Genomic DNA, 25,165 nt, shown 5'->3' with positions numbered 1-25,165 from the left:
CGGTGCCCCCAGCGACCCTGGGCCCCCGCTGAGACGCCCACGGCAGGCACCCAGTGCGGTGCCCCCAGCGACCCTGGGCCCCTGCTCCTGCTCAGATCTATCCGGGATTCCGCCAGGCCTCAAACTCAGCTCACTCACACAGGCACTCCTGCAGTCTTTACATCAAGGGCGTCTGTGAGCCACACGTGGACGCTTGTCAACATGACAGTGACAATAATCAACTGATCCTGGATGCTGAGTGTGCAAGAGATAAGCCGGGGCCAGCGCTGCGGTGTAGCGGATAAAGCCGCTACCTGCAGTGCCACATCCCATATGGGCGCTGGTTCTAGTCACGGCTGCTCCACTTCCCATCCAGCTCTCTGCTGTGGCCTGGGAAAGCAGTGGAGGATGGCCCCGGTCCTTGGGCCCCTGCACCCACGTGGGAGACCTGGCAGAAGCTCCTGGTTTCAGACTGGCACAGCTGCCACTGTTGCAGCCATCTGGGGAGTGAACCAGCAGATGGAAGACCTCTCTGTCTCCATCTCTCTCTCTTGCTTTGCCTCCGCCTTTCAAATAAATAAATAAATCTTAAAAAAAAAAAAAAAAGAGATAAGCTGATCCTAGAGTATGAGCGGTACTAAAATTCAGAGCAGAAGATGCACGTGGTTCAGGGTAAAGAGCGACTTTAAAATGGGGCAAAATAAAGCTATTTTCTGTCTGCTTTTGCTTTTCATTTGCAGTTGTTTTAGAAACCCCACAATACTGAAAAAATAAAGACGACTCAAGTGTTCTTCAAGTGATTAAAATACCCAACATATGCGAGTCGAAGGCCTCCCCCTCATTTGAAAAACCACCAGTTTAAGACACACCAGGGCTCTTAGAAACCTTCGCAGAACACAGAAGTAAAAGTCTATTTTTGTGCACAATATTTTGAAATCCACGCATACAGTCTGTGAAAACTCCTGGAGAGGCGCATCAAAACACACTGCGCTTTTGGCACCAGATAAATTTATCTTTAAACTCCATCTTCCCACAGCTTTTTGAGGCAGTGCCGCAGAAGCAAGTCATCTCGAGCTACAGTGACCGGCTCCCAGGCCACGTTTCCTGTATCTGGAAGTCCTCACTCAGGGTTAACCGTGCCCTCCGCTCGTCATCCGCAAAGCACCAGCAGAGCCGCGCTTGAGGCCCTCGGAGGCCGCCTCTGGGCCCCTGCATTGGAGATCAGGTATCTATCACGAAGGGGGAGACCTTCGTGGTGGCTCAGCTCGTAAAACCAATCGGCGTTCTGGCCAAACGTGTCAGTGACTCACCGAGGATTCTTACACACACGGGCAGCTGGAGGAGAGCGTTAGCAAAAAGCTCTCTTTCAAGAAGCTGCAGGGGACGGGCAGAGACCCCACACTCACAGACAACGATGCTTCCGACAGCTCCTCTCCAGGAAGACGGCGACGGCCCAGCCTTGACCCGGAAGACGCGGACCCTAAACCTGACCTTGTAAATCTGCCCCACAGGTGGCCCAGTTTGTCGAAGGACGGAGATTACAGGGGCTTTAAATAGCCGGCAGGCCCAGCCGTGATCCAGTTTAGGAGCCGGCCCACACTCCAGAGCCAATTAAACCTCGGTGTTAACGAAGCGACACCTTCGAGACGCGCGGGACAACACGACGCGGAGAGCCCTCCGCTGGGCTGCAGCCGCCACCCTCAGTACAGAAAGGGAGACGGGAGGCCGCCAGGCCCAGGGCGCCTGCTGCCAGCAGAGTGACAGCAGCCCCAGGCGGACAGGGAGGCGGGCAGGCGGCCACCAGAGCGGCAGGCAGCTTTGATTCTGTCTCCCAGGCACGTGCGCATGGGGTCACGCGTGAGGGTGGGAGCCCACGAAGGGGGCTGAAGGAGCAGGAGGGCGTGGGGGACGCCTCGGGGGACCCTTCAGAAAGACAGGTCCAGGAGGAAGGGCCCACTCGGGCTGTGGGAAGAACGTTCACAGCCAAGGGCAGTTCACCTCCGGCCCGCAGCATCACAGGAGTCCTGAGCGGTGAGCGGCGTTTTCCTTTGTTCCACTTTAGCTGTTTTCTTACTCCTTTACCATGGAACAAGCAGGAAGGATTATAGAGACGCACAACTTCACTCTTTAGCTTAGCCCTGATTCCCGCACTGTCCCTTGCACGTGAAGTTCCTGGCCTGAAAAACAAAGCACGACTCTGGGAGCAGCGTGTGGGGTGGGGGTGGGGGACATTTTTCCCATTGTCTGGGTCCTAAAATGTTCGTCAGTGCAAACAGCAACACGAAACTGGAACTGAGTGTCTGGCATGGACAGCTCGGGCCACTTCCGGGACACCGCGGCGCGTTCGACTAGGAGCCAAGCGTGCGGGAAAGCGCGAGGCGGCGGCTGCATGAGGTCCCTGGGGTGGCCGGGTCCCACGGTCTGGCTCACACGCTGCCCTCATCCCAGGCAGGTTCCTACAGGGAGGCTCTGCGTGCCCTGAGCAAGCACAGATCCCAGAGCTGGAGCTGGTGGAGCTGCTCTGAATCCCAGCTTCCCCGCCCCCTCTTCCTGTGACCCCCGCCAGGCACCTGCGCCTCCCCTCCCTGAAGCTTCCTCGCTGGCACCCGCAAGACCTCAATGACATCACCGCAGCTCAGGGTCTGACCCCCAGGTCCAAGGTGAGAGTCAGGGCCAACGTTTGGAGGGCAGGGGAAAAAGGACACCAGAGGCGCTCAGGGAACGCGTGCCGGGCGTTACCTGGCTGCTCTCGGGAGCGCACCCACCAGGAGCCCAGCAGAGCCCCGGACCCCAGGGGCCAGCGCTGTGGAGTAGTAGGTGAAAGCCGCCGCCTGAAATGCCAGCACTGCACGGGGGCACCGGTTTGTGTCCCAGCTGTGCCACTGTGCTCCAGCTCCCTGCAAATGGCCTGGGAAAGCAGAGGAAGATGGACCAAGTCCTTGGACCCCTGCACCCAGGTGGGAGACCCGGAGGAAGCTCCTGGCTCCAGCCTAGCCCAGCCCCAGCCATTGTGGCCATCTGGGGAATGAACCAGTAGATGGAAGACCTCTCTCTGCCTCTCTCTGTAAGTCTGACATTCAGATAAATAAATAAATCTTTAAAGAGAGAGAGAGAGAAAGAGAGAGAGAGAGAGCGAGCGAGCGAGAGCCTAGGCCCCAAGTCCCTTCTTTGAGAAACGTATCACCCCAAAGGCCCCTGGCCCCAAGCCATCCATATCCCTTGGTGACACAGCCCACATACAAGCTCCTAGAAAAATCTACAACTCCAAGAGGAGGAGTATTAGGGGCCCTTTGGGGAAGGGGAGGTCCTAAACCATGTTAGGGGGAGCTAAGGAGCCTGCATCTCCTCCACAGCAGGGTTCAGGGGTCCCAGGGCAGGGCAAATAAAGGCCACGTCAGGAGCCGCCCTGTGTTGCCAGGCCCAGTGTCCTGCCACTGCTGGTCACCGCCTGGTGTCAGCAGGTGCCCCAGGCCTCTGGCCGCTTCTCACCCTCCAGCCAGAGGAAAGGCCACAGGGGACTGCCACTCCCAGGGGACCTTGACACCAGGGACAGGAAATGGGAAGAAGGCTGGCACGGGAACAGCAAATGGTTCTAACTGAATCCAGAACAGCGAAGTCACTCGTTTGCAGACATAAAAACACCAACGACGACAACTTCGTAACTGTCTAGATGTCTGGAGGTCCATCAAGGTTACTCACGTGCTGTCCAGGGTCCGATTGATTTTGGCAATGATTCCCAAGGAGGGGTCGATCTTGCCGTACATCGACGACATGACGCCCACCACCACGATGAGCCAACTGGAGGGGCTTGCTGGGAACACCCCTGTGATGATGCCATTCTAGAAACAGACAAGGGAGCCATGAGCCTCGTCCCCACAACCCACGCTGTGACCGCCCCCGCGGCCCTGGGGACTGAGCGGCTGGGGCAGCAGGCAGTGGGGAACCGAAGGACCTCGCTGTCACCACTGGGAATCCTGCAGCTGTGCCAACCACATCCAGCCTCTTCCCTTCCTCTTCTAAGCCAAGGCCTCCCTGAGACAGCTCCCCGACATCGAATCACCCCTGCACTGGTCTAACAGACTCCCGAGCTCCCCCCGGACTGACACGGCGGAGTCCTCTCCCCAGCCTGCTCCATGGAGGGCGCCCTGAGACCTCGGCTCCCACACTGCCTCTCCCTTCACTCCTGATCAAGACCCGGACGGACCCTGATGCGCCCCCAGGAGAACGCTCCACACCGAGGGCGTGTTGCAGGGGCGGCATTTTATCCAGGGGCTCCCGACTCCAGCTTCCTGCTAATACAGACCCCGGGAGGAAGCAGGCGACGGGCACCGCAGGCAACTGGAGAGTGGACTAGAAGAAGGGCACGCTCTCTCCCCTTCTTGTTTTCTATATCTTCCTCTCAAATAAATAAATTTTTAAAAACCCTCAGGGCAAGGGGCCGGCACTGTGGCGTAGCAGGTACAGCCACTGCCTGCAATGCTGGCATTTAATATGGGCGCTGGTTGGAGTTCCAGCTGCTCCACTTCCAATCCAGCTCTCTGCTGTGGCCTGGGAAAGCAGTGGAGGACGACCCAAGACCTTGGGCCCCTGAACCTGCGTTGGGAGACCTGGAAGAAGCTCCTGGCTCCTGGCTTCAGATCGGTGCAGCTCCAGCCATTATGGTCATCTGGACAGTGAACCAGCAGATAGAACTCCCTCCCTCCCTTCCTCCCTCCCTTCCTCTCTCTGCCTCTCCATCTCTCTTTGTGTAACTCTGACTTCCAAATAAATAAATTAATTTTTTAAAAAAAGAAGCAGCACCTTCCATGAGCTTAAAAAAAAAAAATTCTCAGAAGGGCCGGTGCTGTGGCGTAGCACGCAAAGCTGCCGCCCACGATGCCAGAATCCCACATGGGCACCGGTTTGAGACCGGGCTGCTCCACTTCAGATCCAGCTCCCTGCTAAAGGCCTGGACAGGCAGCAACAGACGACCCGAGTCCTTGGGCCCTGCACCCACGTGGGAGACCCAGAAGAAGCTCCTGGCTCCTGGATTCACATTCTCTCTCTCTCTCTCCCTCCCTTCTCTATAACTCTGCCTTTCAAAACAAAACAAGACAAAACAATGTTGGGTCTGTCCCACCCACTGCAGGAGCCCAGTGACTTCCAGGTTCCTGTTTTGCCTGGCCCAGCCCTGGCTGTTGCAGGCATTTGGGGAGGGGTGAACCAGTGGATGAAAGATCTCTCTCCTTCTCCCTCTCTGTGCCTTTCAAATAAATGAAAAATGAATAAATAAAAAGAATTTTGATTCCTCTACAGAAGAGTTTACAGAAATCACCGCAGCTCTCTCCCCAAAGAAGAAAGTGAAGGAGGAAGAGAAAGTCTCTAGGAGAGAGGACGGGCGGGACGTGGGCAGCGCTGAGCGGGCAGCACACACGAGCCAACGTGTCTAAGAGGAGCCGATGAAAATGAGAATTTTTAAAGATAGACTGCTGGCCAGCGCCACGGCTCACTAGGCTAATCCTCCGCCTGCGGCGCCGGCACCCCAGGTTCTAGTCCCGGTCGGGGCACCGATCCTGTCCCGGTTGCCCCTCTTCCAGGCCAGCTCTCTGCTGTGGCTCGGGAGTGCAGTGGAGGATGGCCCAGGTCCTTGGGCCCTGCACCCCATGGGACACCAGGAGAAGCACCTGGCTCCTGGCTTTGGATCTGCGTGGTGCGCCAGCCACAGCGGCCATTGGAGGGTGAACCAACGGCAAAAGGAAGACCTTTCTCTCTGTCTCTCTCTCTCACTGTCCACTCTGCCTGTCAAAAAAAAAAGAAAAGAAAGAGTGCTGTGCGATGGGACGAGGAAACAGGCCCTGAGGCAGGGCAGCAAGGACCCCGGGCCACCGCTCCTGTCCCACAACCCTGCCAGGTGGCCACAGCCCCGCCCAGGACAGCTCCGGGGAATCCCCCCCGCCCTGCCCACGGGCTGCTGGGCCTAAGACTGCGCTGATGAGCCCTGCAGGATCTACAGGAATTCCACACCCAGAAAACCACCCCCCAGCAACGCTCCAGAAGACACAGGAGGGGAGAAATGGGGGCCAGGCTCCTGTCCACTCCCAATGCGGGCCTGAGGCAGGCGCAGCTCTCCTCACGCGCTCGGCCGCCTCGCCCACCACGACTGCCTCACGCCGGGGGTCTTCCTCCCAGCAGCCACCTCGCGAACAAAGCTGCGCTCTTCACTCTGTGTCTGAGCCCCTGCAGCCGTTTCCACAGACGCCGTCTGCCTAGGTAGGCCAGCAGGGCTTCTCCTGAACACGCTTAGAAGACACTTGGCGCCCCACACACCAGCCCCATACAGCTTCCAATGGGGAAGGATGTTCTCAAATGTGAGAACCGAATTCAATCACACACACAAAAAAGCAACAGCTGGGGAGGAAGGAGCCGGACAACACCTCTCCTGTTCCCGCGGCCTCGAGGCTGCACACCTGTGCGGCAGGCTCCCCTGGCAACCACGCTGTCCCCTAGCACACCGCAGGGCGGGCGCCGCGGCTCACTCATGGCGCTCTCGTAGCCATCAGTGCTGCCAGCTCTCAGCAGCGGCCAGTCAGGCGACCCTGGCGTTTCCCCGCAGGCCTTGAGAATCAGGGACCAGCACTTCCACTGGTGGGAGGTGGCAGCCCAGCCCTTGCACCCAAGATTCTACTTTCCTAGATTTTTTTAAATTGCTATTTATTTTATTTACTGAAAAGTTAGAAAGACAGGGAAGCAGACGGGAAGATCCTCCTATCCGCTGGTTCGCTCCCCAAAGGCCCACGACAGCGGGGGCCGGGCCAGGCCAAACGGACAAGCCTGGACTCGGTCGGTGCCTCCCACGTGGTAGCAGGGACCCGGGAACTTCTGCCTCTCTGGGTGCACATTAGCAGGAAGCTGGAAACGTGAGGGATCGGAGACTCGGACCCAGATGTGCGGACAGGGAACGAGGAGTCACAGGCGGGGTCTGAGCCACGCCCCAGACGCCAGCCCCTGCTCTCCGGGATTTGAAGGAAGAGCGTGGCTTCTCCTGGCGCGGACGGCGCCCTCCAGGACTGCGGCAGAAACAGCTGGAGAGAGGACTGGGACTTAACCCCAGCCGGGTTTTTTCTGAATGAGGAGCCCCCCAGTGGAGCCCCAGGTCCCTGTGCACAGAGCTGGCTCCCGGGACTGTCCCTGCCGTCACCGGCAGCAGCACCCGGAACACTGCCAACAGCCCTCTCGGCTGCCCCGGGGGAGGGGAGCTGGGGAACCCAGGGGCGGGGGCGCTCACGGGCACCTGGTGAACTTGCCCTGCTCTGAATGGATTTCCTCCAGTTTTACAAAGAAGTTGAAGTCAACTGCGAACAAGACGCCCCCCTAAACGAGGACGAAATGTCTCCCTTCCAGGCGAGCAGGCCTGCGGAGCCGTGCACGGAGCTGGATGGAAACGCCAGGGAGTGTCAACGTTTGGCTACTTCACCAGCAAGGCATCTAGCACACAATTCAAAAGGTTCCAGGAGGCCAGCTCTGTGGCACAGTGGCTTAAGCCACCACCTGCGATGCCAGTATCCCATGTGAGTGCCAGTTCGAGTCCTGGCTGCTCCATTTCCGGTCTAGCTCCCTGCTAGCGGCCTGGGAAAAGCAGCAGCCGATGGCCACCGTGCTCGGGCCTCTGCCCTGTCTGTGTCACAGCACAGGGGAGGGGGTCCCATCAGCCTAAGTACCAGGGAAGTACACAGGCGGTGCCGACCACCACACTGACTTCAGCGGGCAGACCACTATCCAGGGGACACAGCTGATCGAGCGCTGCAGGACCTTGAATCGGATGAGCTTCTTTTTCCAGGAGTGCAACCCGGACAGGCAGATTTGCTTCAGGGCCTCATGGCTCAGTCGCAGGTCGATGCCGTCTGGAGTGACCGTGAACTGGAAGGCCACGGCCTGGTGAGCCTCTGCCATCTTCAGGGGTTACCTGGGGAGGGGGAAACACGTGACATGTGGCACATCGCCCAGACACCAGACGTCCCCTAAGCGCAGTTCGCTCTGAACCTCGGTTCTGACCTCACCAGCCGCTGCCTCTGCTCAGAGGCTGGGGATGAACAGCAGGGGCCAGCCCGCCCAGCCAGCACCCAGGCCACCCCCAGCTGACCCAGGACCCGCCCAGCCAGCACCCCAGGCCACCCCCAGCTGACCCATGACCCTCCCAGCCAGCACCCGGGCCACCCCCAGCTGACCCAGGACCCTCCCAGCCAGCACCCGGGCCACCCCCAGCTGACCCAGGACCCCCCCAGCCAGCACCCCAGGCCACACCCAGCTGACCCAGGACCCCCCCAGCCAGCACCCAGGCCACCCCCAGCTGACCCAGGACCCGCCCAACCAGCACCCCAGGCCACCCCCAGCTGACCCAGGACCCGCCCAGCCAGCACCCAGGCCACCCCCAGCTGACCCAGGACCCGCCCAGCCAGCACCCCAGGCCACCCCCAGCTGACCCAGGACCCGCCCAGCCAGCACCCAGGCCACCCCCAGCTGACCCAGGACCCCCCCAGCCAGCACCCAGGCCACCCCCAGCTGACCCAGGACCCGCCCAGCCAGCACCCCAGGCCACCCCCAGCTGACCCAGGACCCCCCCAGCCAGCACCCAGGCCACCCCCAGCTGACCCAGGACCCTCCCAGCCAGCACCCCAGGCCACCCCCAGCTGACCCAGGACCCTCCCAGCCAGCACCCCAGGCCACCCCCAGCTGACCCAGGACCCTCTCAGCCAGCACCCGGGCCACCCCCAGCTGACCCAGGACCCTCCCAGCCAGCACCCGGGCCACCCCCAGCTGACCCAGGACCCTCCCAGCCAGCACCCGGGCCACCCCCAGCTGACCCAGGACCCCCCCAGCCAGCACCCCAGGCCACACCCAGCTGACCCAGGACCCCCCCAGCCAGCACCCAGGCCACCCCCAGCTGACCCAGGACCCGCCCAACCAGCACCCCAGGCCACCCCCAGCTGACCCAGGACCCGCCCAGCCAGCACCCAGGCCACCCCCAGCTGACCCAGGACCCGCCCAGCCAGCACCCCAGGCCACCCCCAGCTGACCCAGGACCCGCCCAGCCAGCACCCAGGCCACCCCCAGCTGACCCAGGACCCCCCCAGCCAGCACCCCAGGCCACCCCCAGCTGACCCAGGACCCGCCCAGCCAGCACCCCAGGCCACCCCCAGCTGACCCAGGACCCCCCCAGCCAGCACCCAGGCCACCCCCAGCTGACCCAGGACCCGCCCAGCCAGCACCCCAGGCCACCCCCAGCTGACCCAGGACCCTCCCAGCCAGCACCCCAGGCCACCCCCAGCTGACCCAGGACCCTCTCAGCCAGCACCCGGGCCACACCCAGCTGACCCAGGAAGCGACTCGCGGGCCTGAGACAAGTCCCAGTCTTCACAACAGCCCCTGGAGGCCAACAGAGGAGACCCCAGAACATCCACCAGTGAGTCCACACCGGCCGGAGGCCCTGACCTTCAGGTGTGGACAGCGGCTGCAGGCGTGCACTGGGCGCTGTATTGAGCAACGAGTTGCGACTCTCAGAGAGCACCCGGATCCAGGGGCTCCCCACGCGCAGGCTCCCCGAGGACGAGAGCTCCCAGGACAGGGCCGAGCCTGCCTCCGCCAGAGGCCGAGTCTACAGTCAAACCTGCCTCAGCCACCCCAGCGCCGACCTCAGCCCTGTCCAGCAGAGAAGAGCGCTCTTCCAGGTCCACAGTGGACGCAGGCCCCCGCACTCCTGCCCCCTTCCTGCAGGGCCCCTCGGACCCACCGGAAGCACCACTCAGGCCCCCTGAGGCCTCCCCTCCTCCTCAGAGGCCGGCCGCCCTGCTGCCCTCCACCTTCTCCCTCTACAGTGTGTCCTACAAAGCACTAAGTAAGAAAAAGAGATCAAAGGAAAAACTACCGGAAACCACAATGGCCGAGCTTTGGGCCTGGAGGTAAAGGAGGCACCCCCCAAGGAATCCACCCACCTCCCCAGCTCCGAGTGGGTGCAGCCTGGCCTGTGCCAAGCCTTCATGGTCACCCGGAAACAGTGTCCAGAGAGACTGAGAGGACGCTGTCCCCGCGGCTTCACCGAGCTGGCCGCAGCCGGACGGGTAACCCCAGCTCCCCGGCCAGGCCCCTCCCTCACGCTGACACAGCCAGAGGGCTCCTAGAGCCTCTAGAACTGAGGGATCATTCCCTCCGTGGACACACGGGAAAGGAAACCACGGTGCCCCCCCCCCCCAGGCCTGAGTGCGAAAACCACTGGGAGACACGGGTGCTGCTGGGACCAGCCCTGTCCACCCAGGGAAAGAGGCGCCCAGGCAGGGACAGGCCCTGCCCTGTCACCTCACCTCCTGGCAAAGAAACACAGCGGGGGAGACAAGCCCAGGACCCCCAGGGTGTAGGGGGAGGGCGAGGCCCCCAGGAACGTCAGGCTGTCCAACAGCAAAACTGCTTTCTATCAGGGAACCCAGTAACTTACAGGGCGGTATGGGAACAGCAGCTACGCTCCCACTATGGGAAAGACACGGAGCGCCTCCCTGCACCCGCGGGAGACAGCGCCTTCCCCAAGACCACCTGTTAAGCACCCAACACAGACACCCCCTCCTCACGCCTTCCCGGAATGCCGGGCTTGTTGCCCACACAGACCCGTGTGCACACCTGCCGGCAGCCTGCCCCTCGTGCGTGCCCTGAGCCACACAGTCCCGTGTGCACACCTGCCGGCAGCCTGCCCCTCGTGCGTGCCCTGAGCCGCACAGTCCCGTGTGCACACCTGCCGGCAGCCTGCCCCTCGTGCGTGCCCTGAGCCGCACAGTCCCGTGTGCACAGCTGCCGGCAGCCTGCCCCTCGTGTGTGCCCTGAGCCGCACAGTCCCGTGTGCACACCTGCCGGCAGCCTGCCCCTCGTGCGTGCCCTGAGCCGCACAGTCCCGTGTGCACACCTGCCGGCAGCCTGCCCCTCGTGCGTGCCCTGAGCCGCACAGTCCCGTGTGCACACCTGCCGGCAGCCTGCCCCTCGTGCGTGCCCTGAGCCACACAGTCCCGTGTGCACACCTGCCGGCAGCCTGCCCCTCGTGGTGCCCTGAGCCACACAGTCCCGTGTGCACAGCTGCCGGCAGCCTGCCCCTCATGGTGCCCTGAGCCACACAGTCCCGTGTGCACAGCTGCCGGCAGCCTGCCCCTCGTGCGTGCCCTGAGCCACACAGTCCCGTGTGCACACCTGCCGGCAGCCTGTCCCTCGTGCGTGCCCTGAGCCACACAGTCCCGTGTGCACACCTGCCGGCAGCCTGCTGCTCGTGCGTGCCCTGAGCCACACAGTCCCGTGTGCACACCTGCCGGCAGCCTGCCCCTCGTGCGTGCCCTGAGCCACACAGTCACGTGTGCACAGCTGCAGGCAGCCTGCCCCTCGTGCGTGCCCTGAGCCACACAGTCCCGTGTGCACACCTGCCGGCAGCCTGCCCCTCGTGCGTGCCCTGAGCCACACAGTCCCGTGTGCACAGCTGCCGGCAGCCTGCCCCTCGTGCGTGCCCTGAGCCACACAGTCCCGTGTGCACACCTGCCGGCAGCCTGCCCCTCGTGCGTGCCCTGAGCCACACAGTCCCGTGTGCACACCTGCCGGCAGCCTGTCCCTCGTGCGTGCCCTGAGCCACACAGTCCCGTGTGCACACCTGCCGGCAGCCTGCCCCTTGTGTGTGCCGTCTGCACGCCTCACTGTCACACACCACAGTGTGGCAGGTGAACCTGGGACGCTGGACGTGACGGTCATTACACAGCGGGGTTCTCGGCCCCAGGCCGCCACAGGGCCAATGTCCCTCCTCCTCCTGGCGCTGATGGCCTGCTCTGTGGGCCCTCCGTGCCCTTGCGAAGGCCTGGTCAGCTGCTCACCGCCCATCCCCACTCGGCTCGCCCCAGCAGCCAACAGCGCAGGCCCAGGGCTCCAAGAAGGCGGCTGCTCTGCGCTTTGCCCGGCTTGTGCCAGTCCTTCCCGCTGTGTTAGAACCTACCCATTTCTCTGCCACAGCAAGGCCTGAGACAGGCCCAGCCTGCCTGGAGCTACCTGCCCCTCCTCTCTCCTCCGGCCACCTCTCGGTGAGGGCGGGAGGCCACGGGCACCAGCGTGTTCTGACTCCAACTCTCCCGCTTGGCAGGACTCCTGGCGTCCCACGCCACTGCTCTTGTGCGCTGGCGCGGCGCAGCTGGGAGTCCCGGTGGCTGGGAGAGGAAGGGCCCGCGGGCCAGCTGTGTGGGCTCCAGCTGGCAGGCCGGGCCCGGGTCTGGATCCTGGCCACCTCGTGCTGGGCGGCCTCTCCCTACCCTCCGCCTTCCAGAGGCCACCGCAAGCAGGGCAGCACAAGGCACCGCAGGGGCTCGGGGCTGGGACCCTGCACGGCAGAGTGTGCAGCCGCGCCCAGGCCCAGGACGCCGGGAGGAGAGGACGCCAATGCTGCACCAGAGACACAGCCGAGAGAAGCGGAGAGCTGAGAATGAGCACGCAGACGTGGGTGGGCAGAGAGCTCAGCTCTCCCTGTCACTCACTCGGTCCCTGCCACGGCCTGACCTCTGGACCCCCGTTCTGCACAGAGGGAACTGGCTGCAGAGGGCTCCCCTGTGGTCATCGGCCCGGCTGCTCCTCCCCCACAAGCAGTTCTGGGCGGGTGACAGAATGGACCCCTGGGGACGTCCTCAGGCAAGGCCGCTCGGGAAGACCAGAGGGGGTCACTGTGACTCAACCCAGGGACCCAATCACCTGAGACCTCACCCGCTGCTTCCCAGGGTGGGCGTTGGCAGGACTGGAACCCACAAACCCCCCTGTGGGTTGCAGGGGTCCCTAGTCATGTCTCAGCTGCTGCACCGAATGCCAGTCCAGAAACCGTGGCCGGGAGCCAGCTCTCACCTCTGACCCCAGTGCAGTGAGCCCTGAGTGGCTGGCTCACGGACGGATCACCCACGAACCCTGCACTGCGCCCCGTCACAAGGCCCGAGGGCCATGAAGGAGAGACTGGTCGCCAAGGTCCACACCAGCACACATAAGCACCGCAGGGGGATCCACTCTCAAAAAGTCAGCCTGACTCGGGACGCGAGGGTGCAGCTGAGACCACCGCTCTCTGACCACAGCGAAACCACTCAGCTCCAGTGAGTTCCCCTAGTGCGGGGCCACCTGCACGCCCTCCGGCCATCTGCACCTCGGCACGGCCACTGGAGGGTCTTCCGCCCTTGTCCGTCTCTCCTTCCTTCACACTCGGCCCCCCTTCCCTTCACCGGCTCAGGTGAGCCCCTGGATCTGCAGTTCCGCACCCCGAAATGCAGCCCCCCAGAGTATGGGCTGCTCCTGCACCGGCAGGCGCCGGGCTTCACTCCCGGGGGACCGCTTTTGCCTCCAGGACCCAGGTCCCCGTTCCCTTCTCTGTCACCTCACAGGGACCCAACACTGAACAAGTTTCCATCTTGGTCAGATGCCTTCATTTTAAGAGCCTGGCTCAGCACGGCCCTGCCCCCTGCTGTTGGACTGTTAGCCTTTCTTGGTCCTCTTCACCAAAACTGCAGGTCGGGGCCTGTGAATCCCGACGCTGGCCCTGGACCCCAGCAGCCGGCCCTCCTTGGGCGGCCCCCAGGCCTGCAGAGCTCAGACAGGCGGCAGCAGGCTGAGGAAAGTAGGCGAAAGGTCGGCGTGAGGCCCAGCGCATGGCCAGAATTTACAACACGCCCAGGGAGAAGCAGGATGGGGAAATCACCTGTCACATAAAACAAACAATAAAACTTGCTGCGCGACAACAGGCTTCCAAGAAAACAGGCTGTACAGCGACTACATGGTGTAATGAGTGTGGTATTGGCAGGTGTCTGACACAGCCTTGCAGGCCACAGACGTGGAGCCAGAAGGCGGGGAGGTAGGCAGGAGACGGGAGATCCCAGGACACAGGGACGTACAGCGTATAGGTTCACGGTAGCGCTTTGAACCTGAAAGTTACAGAACACTCCTTGCATCAAACTCCTTGGCACAAGATGAACCATATTTTATTAACGTACCTGACCTGAGTCAGCTCACCAAAATCCCACTAGAACCTGCAGAAATGGTACTACTGCTAACTCTGCATTTTTTCATTTTCCGAGAGGCAGAGAGAGAGACAGACAGACAGACAGACAGCTCCTGTCCTCTGGTTTACTCCCCAAATGCCTGTCGTGGCCAGGGCTGGGCAGGGCCAACACCAGGCACCTGGAAAACAACACATCCCACACGGGAGTGGCAATAACTGGGGGCCACTGCTGCCTCTCGGCGTGTACACTAGCAGGAAGCTGGAGGCAGCAGCCAGAGCCAGGGCTCAAGCCCAGGCATCCCCCTGTGGGCACAGGCATCCGAACATGGGCTCAACACCCAGCCCAAGTGGACAGTGAGAGAGAGAGAGAGAAAGGTCTTCCTTTTTGCCATTGGTTCACTCTCCAGTGGCTGCTGCGGCTGGTGCATCTCGCTGATCCGAAGCCAGGAGCCAGGTGCTTCTCCTGGTCTCCCATGCGGGTGCAGGGCCCAAGCACTTGGGCCATCCTCCACTGCCTTCCTGGGCCATAGCAGAGAGCTGGCCTGGAAGAGGGGCAACCGGGACAGAATCCGGCGCCCCAACTGGGACTAGAACCCGGTGTGCCAGCGCCGCAAGGCGGAGGATTAGCCAGTTAAGCCACGGCGCCGGCCCCCAACCCCACTTCTTAAAGAGAGATTTAAAGCTCAGATGTCAAGAAACTTGCCCAAGGTCATGGCCAGAAAACAGCTGGGTTGTGAAATCAAGCCCAGGCGTAACTCCAAATCTCGCGCTCTCACCTACCAAGGTTAAGTAGCGGGTACTACACTGGGAGTCCTACTTAACACTCCTAACGTTACAACACAGATAGAAAATTAGGTCACTGTCGTAACCAAAATGATGTGACTGCCGCCAGCAGCAAGACTACAGTAACGACGAGTGGGATGGGGGCCAACTCGAAAATTATTTGGATGCTCCAGCCTTCCGGCCGGGATTGCACAACTCACAGGCACACAGGAGCGAGCGCTGCCTTCTATTAAAATCCAGCGCCGGCCCACACTCATCTAACGGTCAACAACTGTGCCGGAAGTGTTTCGAGGAAAGGCTGCCCACAGGAGGCCAGCTCCGCTCAGCGCCGACACCAAGCAGGTCTCGAACACAGCCCGGGTCCCCGGGCAAGGAGCAAGTCCGCTGGATGAGCCAAGCCTCCGCACCTGCAGAAACCCGCGCAGACACTCCGGGCAGTCCTGGGTGAGAGGCAGGGCGGATACCTCACCAGCGCCAGCACAGCCTGGGGTGGCCCAGGGACCCACGCCTGGGAGGACTCTGCTGAGCCAAAGCCAGTCCCAGCCTCCAGGGCTGGCCCTGCTGTGCGGGGTGTCCAGGATGGCAACCCAGGCTGGCTTCCTCACTGCCCCCCAGAGCCTCGCGGAAAGGATCAGGACCATTCTGGAAGGGCATCCGCAGCACGGGGGTTTGCTCCAGAGCAGCACGCCCATGCAGCTGAAGTCCGGTGGAGGTGAAGGTGGCCATGATGGAACTGAAGAGAAGCCAGCTCTCCAGCGGACAGTGTCAGCACACCGGCTCTGGTGCCACAAGCCGGCTGTGACGCACTCAGACGCTCCTCCGCAATGGGGCCCTGTGCTTTCCCAGGAAGCCGGCCCACGCAAACAGTTCTGGAATCGGACGGAAACACCTGGAAAGCAACTCCTGTCACGGGGCCAGTGTTGTGGCATACTGGGTAAAGGTGCCACCAGCGATGCCTGCATCCCAGATGGGCGCCGGTTCAAGTCCCGCTGCTCCACTTCCAACACTTCCAATCCAGCTCCCCACCAAACGGCCTGGGAAAGCAGAAGAAGATGGCCCAAGTGCTTGGGCCCCTGCACCCACGTGGGAGACCTGGAGGAAGCTCCTGGTTTCAGCCTGGCCCAGCCCTGGGCTGTTGTGGCACCTGGGGAGTGAAATAGCTGTAGGAAGGTCTCCGTGTCTGTCTGTCTGTCTCTCTCTCTCTCCCTCCCTCCCTCCCTCCCTCCCCTCCTCCTCTCTCTCTCTCTCTTCCTCCCTCCCTCCCTCCCTCTGTGTAACTCTGCCTTTCAAATAAGCCCTCCGGGTCTGTTTGTGAGGGCTTCACGGGTAAGGAAGGTGAAGGAACGTGTGGCTGCAGCACCAGCTGAGCACACGCCACCCTAAAGGAGCAGGTCTCGGGCTCGCTGCTGGAGAGGCAGGGGCGTTCTGAGCCAGGCACCCGCGCCCTCACGACACAGCGGCTGGCAGGACACGGTGGGGGCGCCTTGGAGAGTCCCAAGCAGCCCCAGGTGGGAAAACCCATGAGGGAGGCGGGGAGAGGCCACAGGGACTGAGCCCCTTCTCCTGAGAACTAATCCGAAGGCGAGCACCCCTCTCAAAAGCCCCACCTTTAAGACATTTGGAAACCAAATCTCAACTCCAAGGACAAGCCAGCCCCAAACCCCAGCAAGCCACCCCCGCCGGCGAAAGGCTGGAACCAGGCTCTGAACATTTGCACTATTCAAATCGGCCACACGGTGAATTTCCTGAAGCCAACGCAGACCCCAGCCCTGAGCTCAGTTCTGAAAACAGCTCAGCTTCCACCCTCCGAGGTCATTCAAATCGAGGCCGCGACCTATCTCCCCAGCTCAGCAAGTGACGCTGAATCAGGTAGATAGCGTTTGAGGGGGGGAAAAAAAAAAGGATTAGGGAAAAGCCGCCGAGGATCACCCAGGGGAGTGCCAGGCCAGCGGCCGACCAGGCCCCCCCCCCCTTTTTTTTAATTTGATAGGTAGGTAGACAGTGAGAGAGAGACAGAGAGAAAGGTCTTCCTTCCGTTGGTTCACTCCCCTAATGGCCGCCACGGCCGGCGCTGCACTGATCCAAAGCCAGGAGCCAGGTGCTTCTCCTGGTCTCCCATGTGGGTGCAGGGCTCAAGCACTTGGGCCATCCTCCACTGCCTTCCCGGGCCACAGCAGAGAGCTGGCCTGGAAGAGAGGCAACCCGGACAGAATCCGGCGCCCCAACCGGGACTAGAACCTGGGATGCCGGCACTGCAGGCGGAGGATTAGCCCAGTGAGCTGTGGCGCCGGCCGACCAGGCTCTTCTAGTTCAAGGCTCCCCACAAGTTCAGGAGCTGGCACTTTCCTCCAGCCTCCCGGGAACGCGCGGCGGGAGCGCAGGGGCTGCCCAAGCCTCTCCTCATGGCAGGGTGCTGTCCCCACAGGTGTTCCGAACGCCACGGGGACGGGGCGCCGTGCACGGCCTCCACCTTTGCACCCAGGGCGGCACGGAACCTGCCAAAACACAGGTTTCAGTCTGGAGACCGCAGAACTGCCTGCGTGGGCTAGAGCCTGTATTTACAGAGACTCAGGGCAGGAGTCAGACCACCTCACCACCCCACCCCCCATCCGCACCCCCCCATCCAGAGGTGCCCAGAACCTCCGGGGCCGCAGCCACACACAGGCACCGAACACGAGCCCTGCCTCACAGAGCAGGCAGCAGCTCCAGAACTCAAACTACTTGGATCCAAGACGCTCCCGGCGCCTGCAGCGTGGGCTGGGAGCTGGGCTCGCCGCTGCCCCCGTCACAGAACCAGCCCACGTGGCGCTGGGCCGGGAGCAGATCGATGCAAACTCCAAGTATGCTTTCCACAAAAGGCACCCCTGCTTACACCGCCCTGCAAAGCCAAAACCTCCTGAGCCTGGGCCCGTCTGCACCCACAACACCCCAGGCTACTTTCCCAGCTGACCTCTCACTAGGGCCCCGTAAGACCCGGTGACCCGGAGCGGCAGGTGTCAGGGCCACCACCACACAGAAGAGGACACAGGCTTCGTGTCACACCCAGTCTGAGGCGTGCGTGGGTGGGCGCACGTGTGCGGGGAGGGGGTCCTCCAAAACCACCTGGCTGCCCAGCAGCCGGGAGAGGGGAGGAAGAACCGAGACCTGGGGTTCAAATCCCAGCTCCACCACTTGAACGCAGGCCCTTGAGCAAACGCCACGGCCTCCGGCCCACGCTGCTGGCACACAGTGTGCTACCACAGGGACTGGAGTTTTGGCACAGTGGTTAAGCCGCTGCCTGCAATGCGGGCATCCCATACAGGCACTGGCTCAAGTCCCAGCTACTCCACTTTCCAATCCAGCTCCCTGATAACGTGCCTGGAAAAGCAGCAGAGGATGGCCCACGTCTCTGGGCCCTTGCAACTGCGTCAGAGACCCGGATGAAGCTCCTGGCCTCTGACTTCTGCCAGGCCCAGCCTGGGCTGTTGTGGCCATCTGGAGATTGAACCGGCAGGTGGAAGACATGTCTGACTCCCTCTCTGTAACTGTCTTTCAAATAAAAAGAAAACCAGTATGCTGACACTCACCCCTGCGCAGACTGAAGGCGAGAGGGGCAGGCAGCCCCGCCGGCCTCGGGTCCTCCACGCAGGACAGGCTCTTGCTCCTCTCCGGCTGAATCCTCCCAGAACGCCGATGTGCTGGCCTCCGCCTTCCTCTCTGGACGCTGCCCCCACCCCCACCGAGCCTCAGTGCCAGACTACGACCTCGCCTACCTTTCCAACTTGCAGAAATTGCTGATTTATCTTCTCCTTATGGACCTCGCGCCGCAGAACAGGGCGTCTGGCAAAGCGCACAGAAACGAATCCTCCGTGTAGCAAGGCGTTCTCTGGGCGCTGCAGGAGCCCACGGGGGCAAACGCTTTGATCCACCGAGGCTCGTGTCAGCAGGTCAAACCCGAGACGCAGTGCGTGACGGCTTCCCGGAAGGTAAGATCATCGGTTTTAACGTGCTTTTAAGACTGATTAATTGACTGGCTTGAAAGAGCGGGCCGACAGAGGCAGAGACCTGCGCTCGCTGGGTCACTCCCCAGCCGGCTGCAACAATCAGCGCTCGGTCAGACTGGAGCCAGGAACCCCGTCCAGGTCTCTCATGTGGGCCCCAGGAGCCCAGCACTTCGAGCCATCACCCTGCTTCCCCAGTGCACAGACAGGAAGCTGGGTGAGAGGCGGGGTAGCCAGGACTCGAGTCAGCACCCAGATGTGGACGAGGGTGTCCCGAACGTGGCTGCACCCACTGCACCACAACACTGGACCCTTCTGTTGCTTTAGACACAAACACCACCTGATAAACGCGGGGGAGGGGAGGGGAGCGGGAATTGTAAGAGAGGGAGTCAGCCCCAGGTCCCCGTTCTCAGCAGAGCTGCACCCACTCAACGCTCCCCACGGGGAGCCCCCAGAGGACCGGCAGAGGGGTCTCCCCGTGAGGGAGGGATGAGGGTGCTCGTCTCACGCCCCCAAGTCCCCCAGCACCACCACACCCTGTGAAGGAAAGGACACCGGGGCAGGGACCCCACAGCTTCCTCCGCTCTTGTGTCACTCACGTGCAATCCCTAAGATGAAAGCAGACCTGCTGGCGTCCCCTTCCTGACGCCTGCTCCGGTCAGGAAACAGCGAGGGAGGCAGGGTTAGGAGCAAGGTCGGGGCGGCGCTGTGGCGCAGCGGGCAAAGCCGCCACCCACACTACCGGCATCCCATATAGGCGCTGGTTTGAGTCCCGGCTGCTCCACTTCCCATCCAGCTCCCTGCTGTGGCCTGGGAAAGCAGCAGAGGATGGCCCCAAGTCCTTGGGCCCCTGCACCCACGTGGGAGACCCGGAGGAAGTTCCTGGCCTCGGATTGGCCCTGCTCCAGCCATTGCTGCCTACTTGGGGAGTGAACCAGCAGATGAAAGGACCCCCCCCCCCTCTCTCTGCCTCTCCTCCTCTGACATTCAAATAAATAAATAAATCTTTAAAAGAAATAGAAGAGCAGCAGGACTTGGCCCTGACCACACAGGCATCACTAGGGGCGGGACGGTCTGAGGCTGAGCCCCAGGTGCCTGGGCCGGGTGCCCCAGACCATGCGGTCAGAGCCGGAACCTTCCTCCCCCCACCCCCCCAGGAGTGCAGTGTCTCCAGGAGTTAGAGCGGGAGCCACCCTATGCCCAGGGTGGCTCTGTCCCTGCCCCGTCCCCAGGACAGGACGTCAGTACCGTGTCTTGCGTTATTAAGTCCAAGGACAATTGCTGGACGAAAGACAAGAGAGGCAAAGGTGACCGGGTCTCCTACCCGAGGCCGCCACGTGACCCAAACAGCGCAGGCGGCCACGGCCCAGCGCCCCAGCGGCCACCTAAGAATATATTTGCACGGGGTCAAAGTTGAAGGTCACAAAAGGCAACAAATATTTGAAATCACCAGGCAGAACATCTCCCTCGCCCGGTGTTAGGGTAACAGGTTGTTAAAGACAAAACAAAACACGCCCCGGGGACAGAGGCTGGGCTCGGCAGGAGGCTGTGGCCCGGGGCTCCGGCCCAGCGCCGCCCGCAGGGAGACCCCCGCCCGCAGGCAGACCCCGGCCTCCACCGGGCCCGGCCGGGGCCTCTGCGGAGCGAACCCGCCCCGGCAGCTCGCTCTGCCTCTCCGTGCGGCCCGGGCTCCGCGTGGTCCGCGGCGGCGCCGTGCGCGGAGGGAGCCCTCCCGAGGACCCCGCCCGCCGCAGGCCGCGCAGTCTGGGAACCACGTCCCGAGGGGACCCGGGCCCGCCGAGCGGCCATCGCGCCGCCCCACGCCGCCCTCAGCTCTCGCCGACCCCGCGCGCCGAGGCCGCGGACGCCCGGGCCGCGCCGCCCCCACCCGGCGCGCGCGCTCGCGAGGGCACCGCGGCCAACGGCGCCCGGCCCCGCCCCCGAGCGGCGTCACGTGACGGCGGAGGAAAGTAGGGGAAAGGTCGGCGGCGGCCCCGCCCCCGGCCGGCGCGCCCCGGGCGCCGGGATCCTGTTCCGCCGGCCGCGCCCGCGCGACGCGCCTGTCCCCGCGAGGGCCGAGCTGCCCCTGCGGGGGTCCCCGCGGCCACCCGGGCAGGGAGGGGCCGGGCGCGGCGCCCCCCATCCCCCCTCACGAGCCGGGAGCGCCGCTCGAGGAGGAGGAGGAGGAGGAGGAGGAGGAGGAAGGCCGGGGCGGTCCGGAATGGGCACGCGGGCCAGGCAGGCCGCCCGAGTCCCGCAGCCCCGCGCCCAGGCCGGACGCCGGCCTCTGGCCCCCGGGTGCACCGCACGTGCAGCCCCAGACCGGCCGGTCCAGCTGGTTCCAGCAGGTGCTGGCTGGAGTTCAAGTGCAGGGTCAAGGCCGCAGGGCGCGAGCCGCGCCCCCAGCAGCTGGCGAGGGGCTGCCGGCCGTGTCTGCGGGGCTCGCGAGGGCTCGGGACGGGCTGGCGCATCTGGATGCCCGTGGAACGACACGCGCGTTCGGGCAGGTGACACTGACCTCCCACGTCCTGGGCAGCTCACAGGGGTCCCGGCTTCCTGCTGCAACCACGCAGGCGACCCCCGAGGGGGAGCCGGCCGCTGCGCCTGACCGCACAGGTGCTTGGCATTTTTTAAACTTTTATTTGGGGGGAAAAAGAGAGGAAGCTAGGTTTCATCGTCTTTAAAGAAGCCAGGCACTCGGGGAACGCAGCCGGCCGCGACCGCCGAGGCCCCCACGCGTGACGCCCCCGCCCCGCAGCGCCCGCGGGAGAGCGAGCGAGGGGCGCACCGGCTGCGCCCCGCGCCAAGGGCGTGTCCCGCAGGCTGCAGTGCGGGGCGCGGTAGCAGGGCCCGCCCAGCTGGGGGGCGCCCCTGCCGCCGACCCCCGCGGCCCCGGCCGCGCTCTACTCGCGGGGTGGGCGCAAGTCGCGGCGGGAAAGAGGCCGGCAACCCTCCCGGGCCCCGGGCCAGGGGGCGTGCGGCCAAGTCCCCGGGGCCGAGCATCCTCGTCGCCCGCGGCCGCCGGACTCTCGCCAAGGAGAGAGGGACCCCAGACCCAACGACTGTCGGGCCGGGGCGGGGGGCGAACCGGCGTCCGGCCGAGGGCCGAGCATCCGTCCGGCGGCCGACGCCAGCGGCCCCGACCCGGCCCAGCACCGGCGGCCGCGGCGCTCGCCACGCCCCGGGCCCGGACCCCCCTGCAGCCCCGCCGTCCGCGGGCGAGCCGGGACTCGGGGGCGCGCGGCAACGGACGGCCTTACCGAGTCGGCGGACGGCGGCGCGGCGGCGGCGGACTGAGCGGGCGCGGGAGGGTCGCGGGCGAGGCCGAGCGCTCCGACGCCGGCGCCCGCCGATTGGCTGAGGCCTGCGGGGGCGGGGCGCCGGGGGCGGGGCGCCGGCGGGGGGCGGGGCGAGGAAACTGAGGCCGGCGGCGCGGGGCGCTACCCTCGGCCTGGGTGCGGCGGCGCCCTGCGGGCCTGGGCCGTCTCATCCGTGAAATGGGCCAACGCACGGGCCGCCGTTTTATAGGCATTGCCCAATAGCGCGCACGCGGCAGCCCGTAGGCGGAGGCTACTCATCTCCCACCCCTGGGATGACGAAGGCGCCCGGCGCCCGCACGGCCGGGGACCCCCGACCAGTCCCCTGGGAGGCGGTGGGGCTCAAGCGTGCAGGTGCTTTCCTGGCGCGCTGGGGCTTAGCGAAGTAATTAATCCCGCGTCAGGGACGTAAAAGGCCAGGGAGAGAGTGGGCAGAGGGGGCGGGAGTCGGGGCAGCGCAGGGGACCCCCCACACCCCGGGGAGTCGAGGCCGGGGGTCCTCGGCCGCCGAGGACTCGCGCTCGCCCCCTGTCTTCCTCCACGTCCGCGCGGACGACCTCAGAAGAGAAAACGAAAGTGACCCCTGGATCCCGCCCCCGCGCGCGGGCGGCCCCAGCTTTCCGGGGCGGGATGGGGGCGCGTCCGCGCGCGGGCGCCGCTGTCCAGCGGGCAGCGGTGGCCGGCGCCGCGCAGCCTCCCGGACGACGCCCCCTGACCCCGGGGCCGGCCCGCAGTGGACGTCGAGGGCCGCAGTGCCGGCCACTGCAGGTGTAACAAAGCCAGCGCCGCCCGGCGCCTCTCCCAGAAGCGAGGCCACGGGGCGCGTGGGGGCTCCGGGTGACACTCGCCCAGCCGTCCGGAAGTGCCCGCTGGCGTCCACTCTGGCCGGCCCAGGCGGACGCGGCGCCCAGCCGGGGGATGCTTTTCCTCCCGGCCAGGGGCGGGGGGCTGCGTCGCTTTTCCTTTCGTGAAGTCAGAAGTCGGGGTTTGGTCCCCCACGCCCTTCCCCCCGCGGGTCCTTGCCGGGCCGCCAGCCCCCGGCCCCCGGCCCCTGCGCCGCACCTGCCGGCCGCGCTCTCCTTAGGTGCCCTTCCTCCGCCCGGAGCCCCCGGCCCGCGGCCCCTGCGCCGCACCTGCCGGCCGCGCTCACCTTAGGTGCCCTTCCTCCGCCCGGAGCCCCAGGCCCGGCAGGTCCCCGCCCCAAGGTCGCTTCCTCCCTCGCGCCGCGCCCAGCGGCGCCCCACGCTGGCATTGGCTCCGCGCCCCGCCCGTCCCCGGGGCTCCCTGGCCTTGACCGCGCGCGTCGGCCCGGCGGCCGCCTCGGGGCCACCTGCAGACCGGGCGGGCGCGAGCAGGGGCGGAGCGCAGCCGGCGGGAGCGCGCGGGCGCCAGGCTCACCTGTGCCCGGTGCACCTGCGGGAAGGCCCGCAGCCGCGCGTCTGCTCCCGCACTGCGGCGCCCTGGGTTTCCGGGCGGCTGTTCACACACACACACACACTCCGGAGAACCGGGCGGCTGTTCACACACACACACACACACACATACCCGGAGAACCGGGCCCATCCGGAGTTCCCTGGGCTGCCTCAGAGCCGGGAACGACCTTTCTCAGATCTGTTGGGGCGGTTTTTGGTTTCATTTTGTTTTGCCGAAATTCATTCCCAGTTTTAACGGAAGATCCTGTAGCAGCTGCCAACGTTTTTAAAAGACAAGGAAACATTTTATTTAAAAAAAAGATAAGAAGACTTTACAAGCAGATAATGTTTTTATCACTATCAGAATTTTTATTCTAAAAATACCTCTTTATGAAAAACACCAAACCTTTAAAAATGAACAAGAATAGTGTCTTGAAGGCCCATACAAACAAAACTCAGGTTCAGCCAAGGGCCAAGGGGTGTGACTGTCTTTCTCCCTCTTCTCCCACCCCTACTGATTATTTAGTAAGAAAACCAGAAATCCTACCATTTTGTCCACAGATTCTTGAGTGCGTAACTCTAAAAGAGATCTATTCTCTGAAAAATACAACCGTCGGGACCAGCACTGCGGCACAGCTGGGTAAGCCTCTGCCTTGGGGGCCGGCATCCCATATGGGCTCCAGTTTGAGTCCCGGCTGCTCCACTTCCCATCCAGCTCTCTGCTATGGCCCCGGACAGCAGTGGAGGATGGCCCAAGTGCTTGAGCCCCCGCACTCACATGGGAGACCCGGAAGAAGCTCCTGGCTCCTGGCTTCGGATTGGCCAGCCATTGTGGCCATGTTGGGAGTGAACCGCTGGATGGAAGACTTCTATCTCTCCCTCTTTCTGTAACTCTGCCTCTCAAATAAATAATCTTAAAATACACACACACACGCACACACACACAATGACGTCCCACCCACCCTCCAGAGAGAGGTAAGGGGCAGAAAGCCCCCGGCCACCAGGAGCACCGCGCGGGTCCTGTTCTGGCCGCCCACTTCCTTTCTTGCAGGCAGTTTCCAGTAGGTTCCGATCCAAAAGTGTGCAACAGTCCCCCAGGAAATGCTGTCGTGATCTCAACACCCCGGACGACGTTCTGCTCGCCAAAGCCTGTGGCTCTCTGACCTTGACCCCTGAGCCCCTGGCAGGACACAGTATTTGCTCAGCCAGCGTCACAGGGGGTTGACGAGGACAAACAAGGTGATGTGGTGACAGCAGGCTGGACGTGGCCACAGATGTGCCAGGAATTCCTAACCAAACAGGCTTGCCCTCTGGCCTGGTGATCCCACTGCCCGCTACCAGCACGTGGCCCTCCGGGCTGCCCTTACTCGTCCCCTGGGGGAAGCAGGCTTCACTTGGTTTCCTGCACACCTCGAAGCACCCAGGGTCCTGAGCTGCAGGGCCAGGCGCAGACATGTGACCTGGCTGTCGTCCCCGGGCCTCAGTTGTCCTCAGGAAGTGCCCTCACCAAGCCCAGGCCCCCCGTGGAGTGTGCATTCAGCATGAGCAGGGAGCAGCGCCCAGCAGGGGCGGTGACCTGGTGGCTGCCGCTGGAAGCCTGTGACTTCACTTGACTGGCCTGTGTCCCTGTGCCCCGGGCCAGCCAGCCTTGCCCCTGCCTGCCGGCCAGCAGCTAAGACC

At 63.6% G+C, this 25,165-nt stretch overlaps 1 protein-coding gene across 2 annotated transcripts in view; it reads right to left on the bottom strand.

The window, feature by feature from the left end:
* Window positions 1–23,277, bottom strand: part of LOC133762778 (carnitine O-palmitoyltransferase 1, liver isoform) — a 60,676-nt gene extending 37,399 nt beyond the window's left edge. The window contains exons 1-3 of one of the 2 annotated variants that reach the window (XM_062195695.1): window positions 23,224–23,277; window positions 7,768–7,921; window positions 3,679–3,818 (exon numbers count right to left, since the gene is read on the bottom strand). In XM_062195695.1, the coding sequence (XP_062051679.1) occupies window positions 3,679–3,818; window positions 7,768–7,908 (281 nt within the window). In that variant the 5' untranslated portion in view covers window positions 7,909–7,921; window positions 23,224–23,277. Of the gene's footprint in view, window positions 1–3,678; window positions 3,819–7,767; window positions 7,922–22,016; window positions 22,067–23,223 lie in introns of those variants that run through there. The other variant, XM_062195694.1, reaches the window with a different exon arrangement.
* Window positions 23,278–25,165: the final 1,888 nt, after the last annotated feature.

The sequence above is a fragment of the Lepus europaeus genome, chromosome 7 (assembly GCF_033115175.1).
Source record: "Lepus europaeus isolate LE1 chromosome 7, mLepTim1.pri, whole genome shotgun sequence".
In the NCBI taxonomy this organism is placed as follows: Eukaryota; Metazoa; Chordata; class Mammalia; order Lagomorpha; family Leporidae; genus Lepus; species Lepus europaeus.
Note: the sequence above shows the minus strand (reverse complement) of the source record. Positions and strands in the feature narration are given on the sequence as shown.